Source organism: Phoxinus phoxinus, assembly GCF_949152265.1.
Source record: "Phoxinus phoxinus genome assembly, contig: scaffold_110, whole genome shotgun sequence".
NCBI lineage: Eukaryota > Metazoa > Chordata > Actinopteri > Cypriniformes > Leuciscidae > Phoxinus > Phoxinus phoxinus.
Genome location: NW_027639352.1, coordinates 12,501 through 25,000, shown reverse-complemented (window position 1 = coordinate 25,000; position 12,500 = coordinate 12,501). Strand labels below are relative to the sequence as shown.

General features: G+C 48.0%; 2 protein-coding genes across 2 annotated transcripts in view; both read right to left on the bottom strand.

Moving 5' to 3' along the window:
• ppp4r3b (protein phosphatase 4, regulatory subunit 3B) overlaps window positions 1-5,357 on the bottom strand; it is a gene marked incomplete at its 3' end in the record, with an annotated part of 28,571 nt that extends 23,214 nt beyond the window's left edge. Inside the window, exons 1-3 of the mRNA XM_079639915.1 lie at window positions 4,665-5,357; window positions 4,521-4,576; window positions 4,294-4,392 (exon numbers count right to left, since the gene is read on the bottom strand). Coding sequence (XP_079496041.1) covers window positions 4,294-4,392; window positions 4,521-4,576; window positions 4,665-4,794 — 285 coding nt within the window. The remainder of the gene's footprint in view (window positions 1-4,293; window positions 4,393-4,520; window positions 4,577-4,664) is intronic.
• A 4,228-nt stretch (window positions 5,358-9,585) lies between these two features.
• The window catches only part of LOC306994305 (polyribonucleotide nucleotidyltransferase 1, mitochondrial-like), an 8,919-nt gene continuing 6,004 nt past the window's right edge, over window positions 9,586-12,500 (bottom strand). The window contains exons 7-8 of the mRNA XM_079639916.1: window positions 9,985-10,032; window positions 9,586-9,915 (exon numbers count right to left, since the gene is read on the bottom strand). Coding sequence (XP_079496042.1) covers window positions 9,766-9,915; window positions 9,985-10,032 — 198 coding nt within the window. The 3' untranslated portion in view covers window positions 9,586-9,765. The remainder of the gene's footprint in view (window positions 9,916-9,984; window positions 10,033-12,500) is intronic.

The following is a 12,500-nucleotide window of genomic DNA, read 5'->3' as shown; positions in this document are numbered from 1 at the left end:
GTGTGTATATTTTTGAAATGCATTTTCTGTAAAGCTGCTTTGAAACAATATGTATTGTGAAAAGCGCTATACAAATAAACTTGAATTGAATTAAATGAGGCAAGGGTGTCGAGTTACATTCAAGATATGTTAAGACATGAAGACATTCTTTGAAGGAATAAAACCCTTAAATATGTAATTCTGGTGTGAGAGAGAGAGAGAGAGTGTGTGAGTAAGTGTGTGAGTGTGTGTGAGTGTGTGTGTGTGTGTGTGTGTGTGTGTGTGTGTGTGTGTGTGTGTGTGTGTGTGTGTGTAGCCACACATCCAGATCGCCGCGTCTCACAGTGTGAATAGTAAACTCTTTCACATCTTCCTGAGCACAAAAGGACAGATTCACACTAGGGCCATAACGAGTTTACGATATATATCATGTGTTGATAAACGATATGGAATGAGACAATACTGTTGTATACGGTCATGCTCAGAATTAATGGCACTCCTGGTAAATATGATCAAAACTGGCTGTAAAAAATAAATCTGCATCGTTTATCCTTTTGATCTTTCATTAAAAAACTTGCCAAACCGTTCACTGAAGTGAAAGCAGGTAAAGTGTGTGATAAGAGGAGGAAGCGGAGCGCTGGCGCGGGGACGGCAGAGACTGAGCATGAGGCCGGCTGTAGATCCTGTGCCAGACGCTGCTCAGTTTCACAGGGATACTCCTCATCTGGACATGTTACTCCTGCACATATTCCCAGTTTGCTGTCAGGAGTGAAGCTCCGCTAGACCCCACGGGTGTCCATGGACGAGCCTGCACTAAAACTTCTAGAAACTGAAAATGAAGAGTTGTGATTTTCTAAGCCTATATGGCTAGAACTACTCTCATTCCGGCGTAAGAATCCAGGAACTGTGCGGCCGTAAGTTACCATGTGTGCAGCAGCGTAATGATATGACGAAGCACTTGCCGTCAGCAAACCAACGTGACGACCTGCTTGCACAGGGAGCGTGTCTTGTAGCATGGAGACATTTGTGAGAGACGATTTAGATGACATTTACTTTGGTGCTGATCCCGAACCGTATTTATTTGGAAACCAAATTTGCCGCCTAAAAACTACACAAACTTAGTCCCGGTCATGTTGGAAGTTACCGAGCTGGGGACTATTTTCAGGTGCTTCGTCATATCATTACGCCTGCTGCACCCACGGTACGGCCGCACAGCTCCTGGATTCTTACGCCGGAATGAGAGTAGTTCAGCCATATAGGCTTGGAAAATCTCAACTTTTCATTGTCCGTCGATCTTAGTACACGGTTTAAATACAGAAGAGTCAAGTTTTAAATAGGAAAAATATTGAAACTCGTTGGTCATTTTGAAAGAAATGCTACTGGACCCATCAGAATCAATGATCTATGCTAAGCTATGCTACAAGTGGTACCGTCAGAACCGGAGTTCGGCTGAATGGATTCGAAAACGGTAAAACTCAACTGGTTAACTCTGGGGGAGCTGGAGAATGAGCCTATTTACAAAAAAAGTGGAGTATCCCTTTAAGATCAAAAAGTTTTTTTTTTTTTAATGTAGGCTATAGCCTACTATAAAATCAAGATGTTTATTATTTATTTATAGCACAGCTGTTTAATGAGGCAGCAACATATGATAGATAGGAGTAGGACAGAACAAGAAGGGCTATTAATAATATGTCATTGCGCAAAAGTATTATGATATAAAAGGCTCCAGTACAGTGCGGCACAAGCGCTTATGCGCATCGCGAGCGCAGAATGATGCGCTTGAAGCAACACGAGTCACAGCGCGCAGCTCGTCGAGTCCACATCGAAGAGTTCAAAGCACGAAGGAAAGACATATTGATGCGTAGTGTATTATACAGTATCTATCTAAGCAATAGTTTATTTATTCTTTTCTTTTAACAGTTTTGAATGTCAGTTACTGTGCGCGTGAATCAATCATAGTGCTATACTCGTGTCGTGATAGACTACCGGTAGAAAGTAGGCTAACGATTACAGCAGTCCAGCAAGATAAAGTCATTTTATGCGAAACCATACCTTTATCTACAGATCAAGTATAATAATATTAACTTTGAATCATCTTGTTGAGAGTTTCATGCTGTTGACTGTCGTAGCCGAACGCGGCGCGCTGTGTGATGCTGAATGGCTGACAGCCGCAGCGGTGGGTCTACGTGAACTTGACTTTAACGACTTAAATATTAATTTCTATCTCATATTAGACTATAGAATGGGTTCTGAACACGTATAATATAGTGCATGAAAACTTTATAGTGCTTTATAACGTATGTGGGGCTTAACAATGACAATAGTATACGCACAATATCGGATTTGGACCGGCCTCGTCTGACCGATAACCGATCCGGCCAAAATGGAGGTATCGGATCGGCGCATCCCTAATCACAATAAATGTATTGAGTGATTGTCAAAATATTTGGTTACTAAACAATTTTACTAGGTTTAGTGACGACACAATGTTTACATGGTACACTGACTGTGTGCTGCTGTTTTTATTATGTGATTTGATTCGGATCTCGATTAAATATCGATTCATTTGGATGCATATTAGGCGCAGTGGGAGATCTCCCCTAACCCACGCAGAGCCCGGTCAGCTGCTGTTATTATTAAAGGTTATAAATTACAACTCAATTAAATATAATGCGTTTTTATTATAACAATGACGTTATAATATTTTAATGAAATAACTAAAAATACAATAAATATGTAATATAGTGCACATATTTAGCTAAATACTCCTCTCTATAGCTAATTTTTCTAGCCAACTAGCGTGCTATGGTCATTAAATGGGTTCCTGAGGTAACTAGCGTGACGCTGTTCTCCAGAGCTCTCTCTCACTGACTGATGGAGATCATGTGTGAGGGACACACTTCTGTAAGCTTGTCTGTCTTCCAGCATACCTATTGTTCATTCGTGTTTATTTACTAGATGATCGTTCACGTGCCGCTTGAGCGGAGGCGCTGCAGAGATCTGTCACCTCACATTTACAAGCGCCAAAACCGTGTTTACTGCTTGAATTTCTAAATAAGATTGCCAGAATCTGAGAGCTGAGATTCTGTTTCATGTCAATAGCACCGCTAACCTGCTCTGCCTAGCGTGAGTGTGTGTGAGCGGGCCGATGGCGTGAGTCTCACAGAGAGTGTGTGTGAGCGGGCCGATGGCGTGAGTCTCACGGAGAGTGTGTGTGAGCGTGCCGATGGCGTGAGTCTCACGGAGAGTGTGTGTGAGCGGGCCGATGGCGTGAGTCTCACGGAGAGTGTGTGTGAGCGGGCCGATGGCGTGAGTCTCACGGAGAGTGTGTGTGAGCGGGCCGATGGCGTGAGTCTCACGGAGAGTGTGTGTGAGCGGGCCGATGGCGTGAGTCTCACGGAGAGTGTGTGTGAGCGGGTCGATGGCGTGAGTCTCACGGAGAGTGTGTGTGAGCGGGCCGATGGCGTGAGTCTCACGGAGAGTGTGTGTGAGCGGGTCGATGGCGTGAGTCTCACGGAGAGTGTGTGTGAGCGGGCCGATGGCGTGAGTCTCACGGAGAGTGTGTGTGAGCGGGTCGATGGCGTGAGTCTCACGGAGAGTGTGTGTGAGCGGGCCGATGGCGTGAGTCTCACGGAGAGTGTGTGTGAGCGGGTCGATGGCGTGAGTCTCACGGAGAGTGTGTGTGAGCGGGCCGATGGCGTGAGTCTCACGGAGAGTGTGTGTGAGCGGGTCGATGGCGTGAGTCTCACGGAGAGTGTGTGTGAGCGGGCCGATGGCGTGAGTCTCACGGAGAGTGTGTGTGAGCGGGTCGATGGCGTGAGTCTCACGGAGAGTGTGTGTGAGCGGGTCGATGGCGTGAGTCTCACGGAGAGTGTGTGTGACGCAGGGAAGGAGAGATGGTGTGTGTGAAAACACGTCGTTGCTGAATACTTTAAAGGAAGAGTTGAAAGACTGGATGAGAGTCCGGCAGACGTGTTGGCGTGAGTGAGGGCATCGCTGGCAGGAGGACTGCAGGAATCACGAAGCGGAGACGGGCACAGATAACATGATTTAAAGATTGTGACAATTAAACGCAAACATCATCCTGATCACTTATTAAGAAAAACTAAATGAATAACCTTTTTACTACAAAAATTAACCATCACTGAACTTACTTAAGCCGGATTAGTTTCTTCTGGAAACAAACTTTGTTGCATTATTTTCCTGTAAAGCTGCTTTGAAACACACTTCAGTAAAAAGCGCAGTATAAATGAAGCGGACTGGACTGTATTCTGCACTCATGTAAACACTGTGTTCAGATGTAAATCAACAAACCTGACAGATCTTCTCCCAGATTTCGTCACAGCCGGCTTTCTCTTGGAAACTCAGAGCCAGGTCGTAGTTCTCCGCTTCGGACCACACGATGAGCGTGTCCTGAGGGGTCAAAGGTCACAGGGAGGGTTAAGAGAAATGTCTTTTTGACCTGACACTACCGTATGGAAGCGAGCTGCTTTACGGCTGAGTCTGAGCGAGAAGCTTCTGAAAGCATGAGGGTCGTGTACCTGCTGTTTCTGATAGGCAGTGCTGGTGATGATCTTGGACTCCAGCAGCAGTGACCCTACACACACACACACACACACAGAGAGAGAGATCAGCTCGGGGTCACGTGATGATGATGGTGGTGCTGCTGGTGAAGAGGCTCGTACCGTCGGACTCTGCGGTGACCGTGAGCGAGGTCTCCTCGTCGGAGCAGCACACATGCCCCGTGCCCCGGTCCTCCCACTGCCGGTCCTCGTTCAGCGTGTACAGCTTCACTCGCCTCCGGGTGTCGCTCATCTTCACTAGCTCAAACCTCTCCGACACTAGCAGTCCTGGCGCATATTCACTCACTAAACTAGCACTGTCTGCCCTCGCATCCACACAGCCGGGGACTAGTCATCCTACCAGTTTACCTCACTAAACCTAACGTTACCAGTTTACCTCACTAATCCACGCCACCCTCTGGAAACCACCCGACGAGACTCACTCAACGGTGTATTTAGCTCTAACCACTCGCTTTAATATCTCCAATCGCTCATCTTAAGCTCACGAAATCAGTTTACCTGTAGAATGAGCCAAACCTCAGAGTTTCGGCCTCGTGATTCTCAGACTCTCGCGTGAACGGTCTACTGTCTGGTTTAACTGTGTTTGGCTCTCGGTTACGGCTCCGAATGAGCGTTAATCGGGTCGGGTCGTTTAAATGTTTACGTGAATGTCCGTCTATCCGCCGATCGCCGCCATCTTGTGTGTCTTTCACTTCATCGTCGCTCGTCTGATGATGGCGCGGGGTTTCCGCACACGGGCTACGGAAGCCGCGGCAGGACACGCTCACGCGCAGCCGTACTGCAGTCACCATGGTTACCACCGTCACTCAGCGAACACTGCTCGATTCCCGAAACTAAGTTTATATTTCGCAGTTCTGACTTGTCCCTCGCAATTCTGGTTACAACTCACAATTCTGATCCTCTTTTTTTTGTAATCTTATATCTCATAATTCTCACTTTCTTTCTCGAAATTTGGAAATTTTCCCCCTTGAATTTTGAGTTTACATCTCGCAATTTTTGTTCTCAAAATTGAAAGAAAAAAGTCAATTATCCTTTTAATTGTTGTTTTTTACTTCCATGTCGCCTACACCTCTGTATTATGGGCTGTTCACACCACAGATGAAAACTCGCTCTGAACATCAGTCACCGTACAACTATCATTTTAATCAGTTTCAGAACTATGTTTGTCCAGCTGATGAACGATAAAAAACATTTTAACAGCCAATCAGAATCCATCCTGCTTTAAAGTTACAAACTAAATAAGGTCAAAATGGACCATTTTTATTGAATATTGCAGTGTTTCTAAATTATTTATCAGTGCAGATCATCATTGTTTTAAATCCATAGTTCATGTTCACCTCTATAGGGGTATTTTTGTAACATTATTCTAAATGTGAAGAGATTCACAAAAATGAATACAATTCACAAATAAATAGGAGATTTACAAATGAACAAAATATTTTCAAATGTGTCAAATCCACAAATAAGTGGACTCCACCCACCATCTACTTAAGCCAATCAGATAACAGCCATATTATATATTTAGGGCTGTGAAACGATTAATCGCATCCAAAATAAAAGTTTGTGTTTACATAATAAATGTGTGTGTACTGTGTAATTATTATATATATATAAACACACACACATGCTTGTATTTAAGAAAAATGTGCATGCACATACTGTATATAGAATAATATATAATTTATATTATATATATAAATATTTAATATATAAATAAATACAAATTCTGAAATATACATGCACGTGTGTGTATTTATATAAAATAATTATACACAGACACAGTACACACAAACACACAAACAAACACACACAGAAACAAACACACACACACACAAACAAACACACACACACACACACAGTTGAAATCGAAATTATTCAACCCTCATTGCAAATCAGGTTTATTGGCTAAATTTACAGACTTTCAGTTGTTTACAATAAACAAATCAAACAAAAGTAATTGAAATAGCTCAACACAACAAATGGTGTTTCAAGTGGTTTCCGTAAATTCAACTGAAAATGCAACTTGTATTGACTTCTGCAGTCTCAAAATGAATCAACCCCCTGAATAGAATCCCTCACAACAGCAGAGATCTGCAGAACCGGCGTCGTCTCACTCATCAAGGGCTTCATTAGTTGCTCCAGGTGTGCTTGAGCTAGAACACGTGAAGTATCTGAACTGGCGAGGTTTGTTGAGTGTCACGTTAGAAATATGGCTAAGGCAAAAGAATGGTCCAAAAGGTTAAGAGAAGATATCATCACCCTTCACAAACAAGGAACAGGGTACAGAAAGATAGCGAAGCCACTAAATGTTCCTGTAGACACCGTTGGACGCATAGTTCGTAGGTTTAAAGCTAAAGGAACAGTGGTTACACTACCTGGACGGGGCAGAAAAGGGAAGCGGTCAACGACTGCAACCAGATTTCTGAGAAGGCCGGTTCAGAGGAACCCTGGAGTGACTGCAGAAGACCTTCAGCAAGACTTGGTGGCCACAGGCACTGAGGTTTCAGCTGCAGAGTAAAGCGCGTACTAAACGCATGCCAGAAGACCGAAGCGTGAGCTGTGAAGAGCTCTGTCTACAGTTCAGCATTTGTGGGTGGAGTTTGGGAGTGGGATTTGTGGGTGGGATTTGTGGGTGGGGTTAGGGAGTGGGATTTGTGGGTGGGGTTTGTGGGTGGAGTTTGGGAGTGGGATTTGTGGGTGGGGTTTGTGGGTGGGGTTTGTGGGTGGAGTTTGGGAGTGGGATTTGTGGGTGGGGTTTGGGAGTGGGATTTGTGGGTGGGGTTTGTGGGTGGAGTTTGGGAGTGGGATTTGTGGGTGGGGTTTGGGAGTGGAGTTTGGGAGTGGGATTTGTGGGTGGGGTTTGGGAGTGGGATTTGTGGGTGGGGTTTGGGAGTGGGATTTGTGGGTGGGGTTTGTGGGTGGAGTTTGGGAGTGGGATTTGTGGGTGGGGTTTGGGAGTGGGATTTGTGGGTGGGGTTTGGGAGTGGGATTTGTGGGTGGGGTTTGTGGGTGGGGTTTGGGAGTGGGGTTTGTGGGTGAAGTTTGTGGGTGGGGTTTGTGGGTGGAGTTTGGGAGTGGGATTTGTGGGTGGGGTTTGGGAGTGGGATTTGTGGGTGGAGTTTGGGAGTGGGATTTGTGGGTGGGGTTTGGGAGTGGGATTTGTGGGTGAAGTTTGGGAGTGGGATTTGTGGGTGGGGTTTGTGGGTGGAGTTTGGGAGTGGGATTTGTGGGTGGGGTTTGGGAGTGGGATTTGTGGGTGGAGTTTGGGAGTGGGGTTTGTGGGTGGAGTTTGTGGGTGGGGTTTGGGAGTGGGGTTTGTGGGTGGGGTTTGGGAGTGGGATTTGTGGGTGGAGTTTGGGAGCGGGATGTGTGGGTGGGGTTTGGGAGTGGGGTTTGTGGGTGGAGTTTGGGAGTGGGATTTGTGGGTGGAGTTTGGGAGCGGGATGTGTGGGTGGGGTTTGGGAGTGGGATTTGTGGGTGGAGTTTGGGAGTGGGATTTGTGGGTGGAGTTTGGGAGTGGGATTTGTGGGTGGGGATTGTGGGTGGGGTTTGGGAGCTAGTGCGCGGATGAGGAGGGAGGGTCGAGCTAGCCTCAGTTTTGTTTGACAATACTTCGAACTTCAACAAGAAGTGACGTCACCCAGCATCAGTTAGACAGCTTTAAGGGCAAGACCGCCCTGATTGTAAAGCAAACCATGATTGGTTGTATCGACAGCGTGCTATGATTGGTCAGTGCAATATGGCTGTTATCTGATTGGCTTAAGTACGTGGTGGGTGGAGTGCACTTATTTGTGGATTTGTGGGTCTGTTGACCCTTTTACTGTTTGTACACAATGATGACGTAGCAACGTATGCGCGCGCATATTGGCACCGGTAGTATGGCGAGAATCAGCAGCGTGTCAAGCTACGCAAGCATTTTTTATTATGTCCTCGCTCCAATCAACACGTTTAATCGCCAGCAGCCACAGGCGCCGCCGGTTCTTCTCAAACGGCCGTGATCCTGTCGGAATCCTATAAAACTTAAGCCCCTTGGTGGAATATCGATCAGTGCAACCGTAAACGCAAGAATCAGACATTTTGATGCTAGGAAACCGTTTTGATAAACTTTCGGAGTTGCTAACACGTTAGAGCCAGTGGGGAACAACACCACTTCCGTTGCCAAAATGCGATCACGTGGGCGGTAAAAGGGTCTATACGCTAGAAATGTTTAAAAATCCACAAATGCAGAGGAAACTATCCACAAACGGGACATAAAAACATATTTGTTTTTATTTGCAAATTCCATTTTAATTTATTTGTGCATCTCATTCGATTTATTTGTGAATTGGTTTAATTTTCGTGATTCTCTTTACATTTATTTATGCATATAAATCTATTTATCTGGAAGTATGCAACAATTCTAACCCCATTCTCTTCCCTCTTGTCATCATCTCTTCTCTGATGATGTGGGCGGGGCTATAACCTGTCACTCACATGAGATCAGCCAATAGCAAACCACCAACATCCAATCAATTCCCCAGACACAATCAAGCCCCGCCCACATGTGTTCTTGTTCCTGAAGGTTTCACTCGACATCAGACACAGAAACCCAGACTTCAGAGAGCTGGAGCATTGAAGAGGCAGACGACAGGACTGCAGTGCTTATAATAAACGGTGACACTGATAGTCATCATTCTTGGTGTGTGAACGGCCTTCTAGTTCCCAAAAATGTCCAATGCCAACTAATATTCTACATTTGCGATTCCCTCTTTTGAAGGTGACAAGAAATATTAACATATTAAATACGTTATACACATTTAGTAGTAAAATTATCATTAAGTTTCTCCATAGACAAATCGATATATGATAATGCATGGCCTGAGCTGTTCGATGATGCGCCCCTGAAGGTTGGCATGATCTGATTGGATCGGAGGAAGATGTGCGCTGATAAATGAGGCAGATCTGAGGCCAGTTGCTCTCCTCCATAAACTGCATGAACATGTACAGTATTCCACATTAACAGACAATAACAACATCCCTACATTGTGTCTGTGGAACTCGTTTATTTCTTTAGTACAAAATGTGGACTGTTTATTTAGACCGCTGCAGGACAGATATGAACACCTCCACTGAGGGTTTCGCACACATGTAATGCAGAAGCTGAAGCTGTGTTTGTGAGGATAATGTATATAACAAGAGTGTTTATTATAAAACAGAGTAATCTCTAGGGGTCAGCGGCGGGGTCACCGGGCGCTCCTACAGAGATGCTGTATCTCTCGCTCAGACTCTTCACGGTCGCCGACACCGGAGACTGGAGAACCTTCCGGGAGAGCCTCATCCTGCCGTCCGTCGGGTCCCGGCCGAAGTACTTCACCTGGAAGAGCCAAACACGTTAATACAGAGACTCCGGCACCAGATCGTGAAGGATCGAGCCGTTCATCACCTGGATCTGCTGGCCGACCTCCAGTCCGAGAGCGCTGGGATGCTTGATCTGCAGAAACACACACACATCAGCATGTGTGTGACAGACAGGGATCATATACATCCATTTGATTCTCTTTAGAAGAACAGATATGGATTATGGATTCTTAAATATCTGTATGACCTCAAACTTCACTACACATCATCTGTAGCTCCTGCCATCCCATAATCTCAGTAATCTTTGATACTGTTGATATGAATCAAAGTCTCAGCTCTCAAATCCTGTCAGTTTCATCAGTGTGTGTGTATGTGTATGTGTGTGTGTGTGGACATCACACTGGAACCAGTAAGAAGCTGAACAGCCGGACGTGCAGGTATGAAATCCTCCAATATTTTCAAGCGCAACAGCGCGATTATTGGGTTAACCTGCGCCTTCAATGTAAACTTGCTGGCCTGCAGTGTGCGGACCATACAGTCTCACACTCTGCGTTACAAAATTCAGCCGTTAACAGAGGTATCCTAAAATTTGTTATTAAAGCTCGGCTGCAAACTCTTCCGTCCAAATACAACCTCTCCCTGTGGTTTCCAAAACACCACGGTCAGTCTGCGGTGTGGAGTCGGTCAGTCTGCGGTGTGGAGTCGGTCAGTCTGCGGTGTGGAGTCGGTCAGTCTGCGGCGTGATGGAGTCGGTCAGTCTGCGGCGTGATGGAGTCGGTCAGTCTGCGGCGTGATGGAGTCGGTCAGTCTGCGGCGTGATGGAGTCGGTCAGTCTGCGGCGTGATGGAGTCGGTCAGTCTGCGGTGTGGAGTCGGTCAGTCTGCGGCGTGGTGGAGTCGGTCAGTCTGCGGCGTGATGGAGTCGGTCAGTCTGTGGCGTGATGGAGTCGGTCAGTCTGCGGCGTGATGGAGTCGGTCAGTCTGCGGCGTGATGGAGTCGGTCAGTCTGTGGCGTGATGGAGTCGGTCAGTCTGTGGCGTGATGGAGTCGGTCAGTCTGCGGCGTGATGGAGTCGGTCAGTCTGTGGTGTGATGGAGTCGGTCAGTCTGTGGCGTGATGGAGTCGGTCAGTCTGTGGCGTGATGGAGTCGGTCAGTCTGTGGCGTGATGGAGTCGGTCAGTCTGCGGCGTGATGGAGTCGGTCAGTCTGTGGCGTGATGGAGTCGGTCAGTCTGCGGCGTGATGGAGTCGGTCAGTCTGCGGCGTGATGGAGTCGGTCAGTCTGTGGCGTGATGGAGTCGGTCAGTCTGCGGTGTGGAGTCGGTCAGTCTGCGGCGTGATGGAGTCGGTCAGTCTGTGGCGTGATGGAGTCGGTCAGTCTGTGGCGTGATGGAGTCGGTCAGTCTGTGGCGTGATGGAGTCGGTCAGTCTGCGGCGTGATGGAGTCGGTCAGTCTGCGGCGTGATGGAGTCGGTCAGTCTGCGGCGTGATGGAGTCGGTCAGTCTGTGGCGTGATGGAGTCGGTCAGTCTGCGGCGTGATGGAGTCGGTCAGTCTGTGGCGTGATGGAGTCGGTCAGTCTGCGGTGTGATGGAGTCGGTCAGTCTGTGGCGTGATGGAGTCGGTCAGTCTGCGGCGTGATGGAGTCGGTCAGTCTGCGGCGTGATGGAGTCGGTCAGTCTGCGGCGTGATGGAGTCGGTCAGTCTGTGGGGTGATGGAATCGGTCAGTCTGTGGCGTGATGGAGTCGGTCAGTCTGCGGCGTGATGGAGTCGGTCAGTCTGCGGCGTGATGGAGTCGGTCAGTCTGCGGCGTGATGGAGTCGGTCAGTCTGCGGTGTGATGGAGTCGGTCAGTCTGTGGCGTGATGGAGTCGGTCAGTCTGCGATGTGGAGTCGGTCAGTCTGCGGCGTGATGGAGTCGGTCAGTCTGTGGCGTGATGGAGTCGGTCAGTCTGTGGCGTGATGGAGTCGGTCAGTCTGCGGCGTGATGGAGTCGGTCAGTCTGCGGTGTGATGGAGTCGGTCAGTCTGTGGCGTGATGGAGTCGGTCAGTCTGCGGCGTGATGGAGTCGGTCAGTCTGCGGTGTGATGGAGTCGGTCAGTCTGTGGCGTGATGGAGTCGGTCAGTCTGCGATGTGGAGTCGGTCAGTCTGCGGCGTGATGGAGTCGGTCAGTCTGCGGCGTGATGGAGTCGGTCAGTCTGTGGCGTGATGGAGTCGGTCAGTCTGCGGCGTGATGGAGTCGGTCAGTCTGCGGCGTGATGGAGTCGGTCAGTCTGCGGCGTGATGGAGTCGGTCAGTCAGCGGCGTGATGGAGTCGGTCAGTCTGTGGGGTGATGGAGTCGGTCAGTCTGTGGCGTGATGGAGTCGGTCAGTCTGCGGCGTGATGGAGTCGGTCAGTCTGCGGCGTGATGGAGTCGGTCAGTCTGCGGCGTGATGGAGTCGGTCAGTCTGTGGCGTGATGGAGTCGGTCAGTCTGTGGCGTGATGGAGTCGGTCAGTCTGCGGCGTGATGGAGTCGGTCATTCTGTGGCGTGATGGAGTCGGTCAGTCTGTGGCGTGATGGAGTCGGTCAGTCTGCGGCGTGATGGAGTCGGTCAGTCTGCG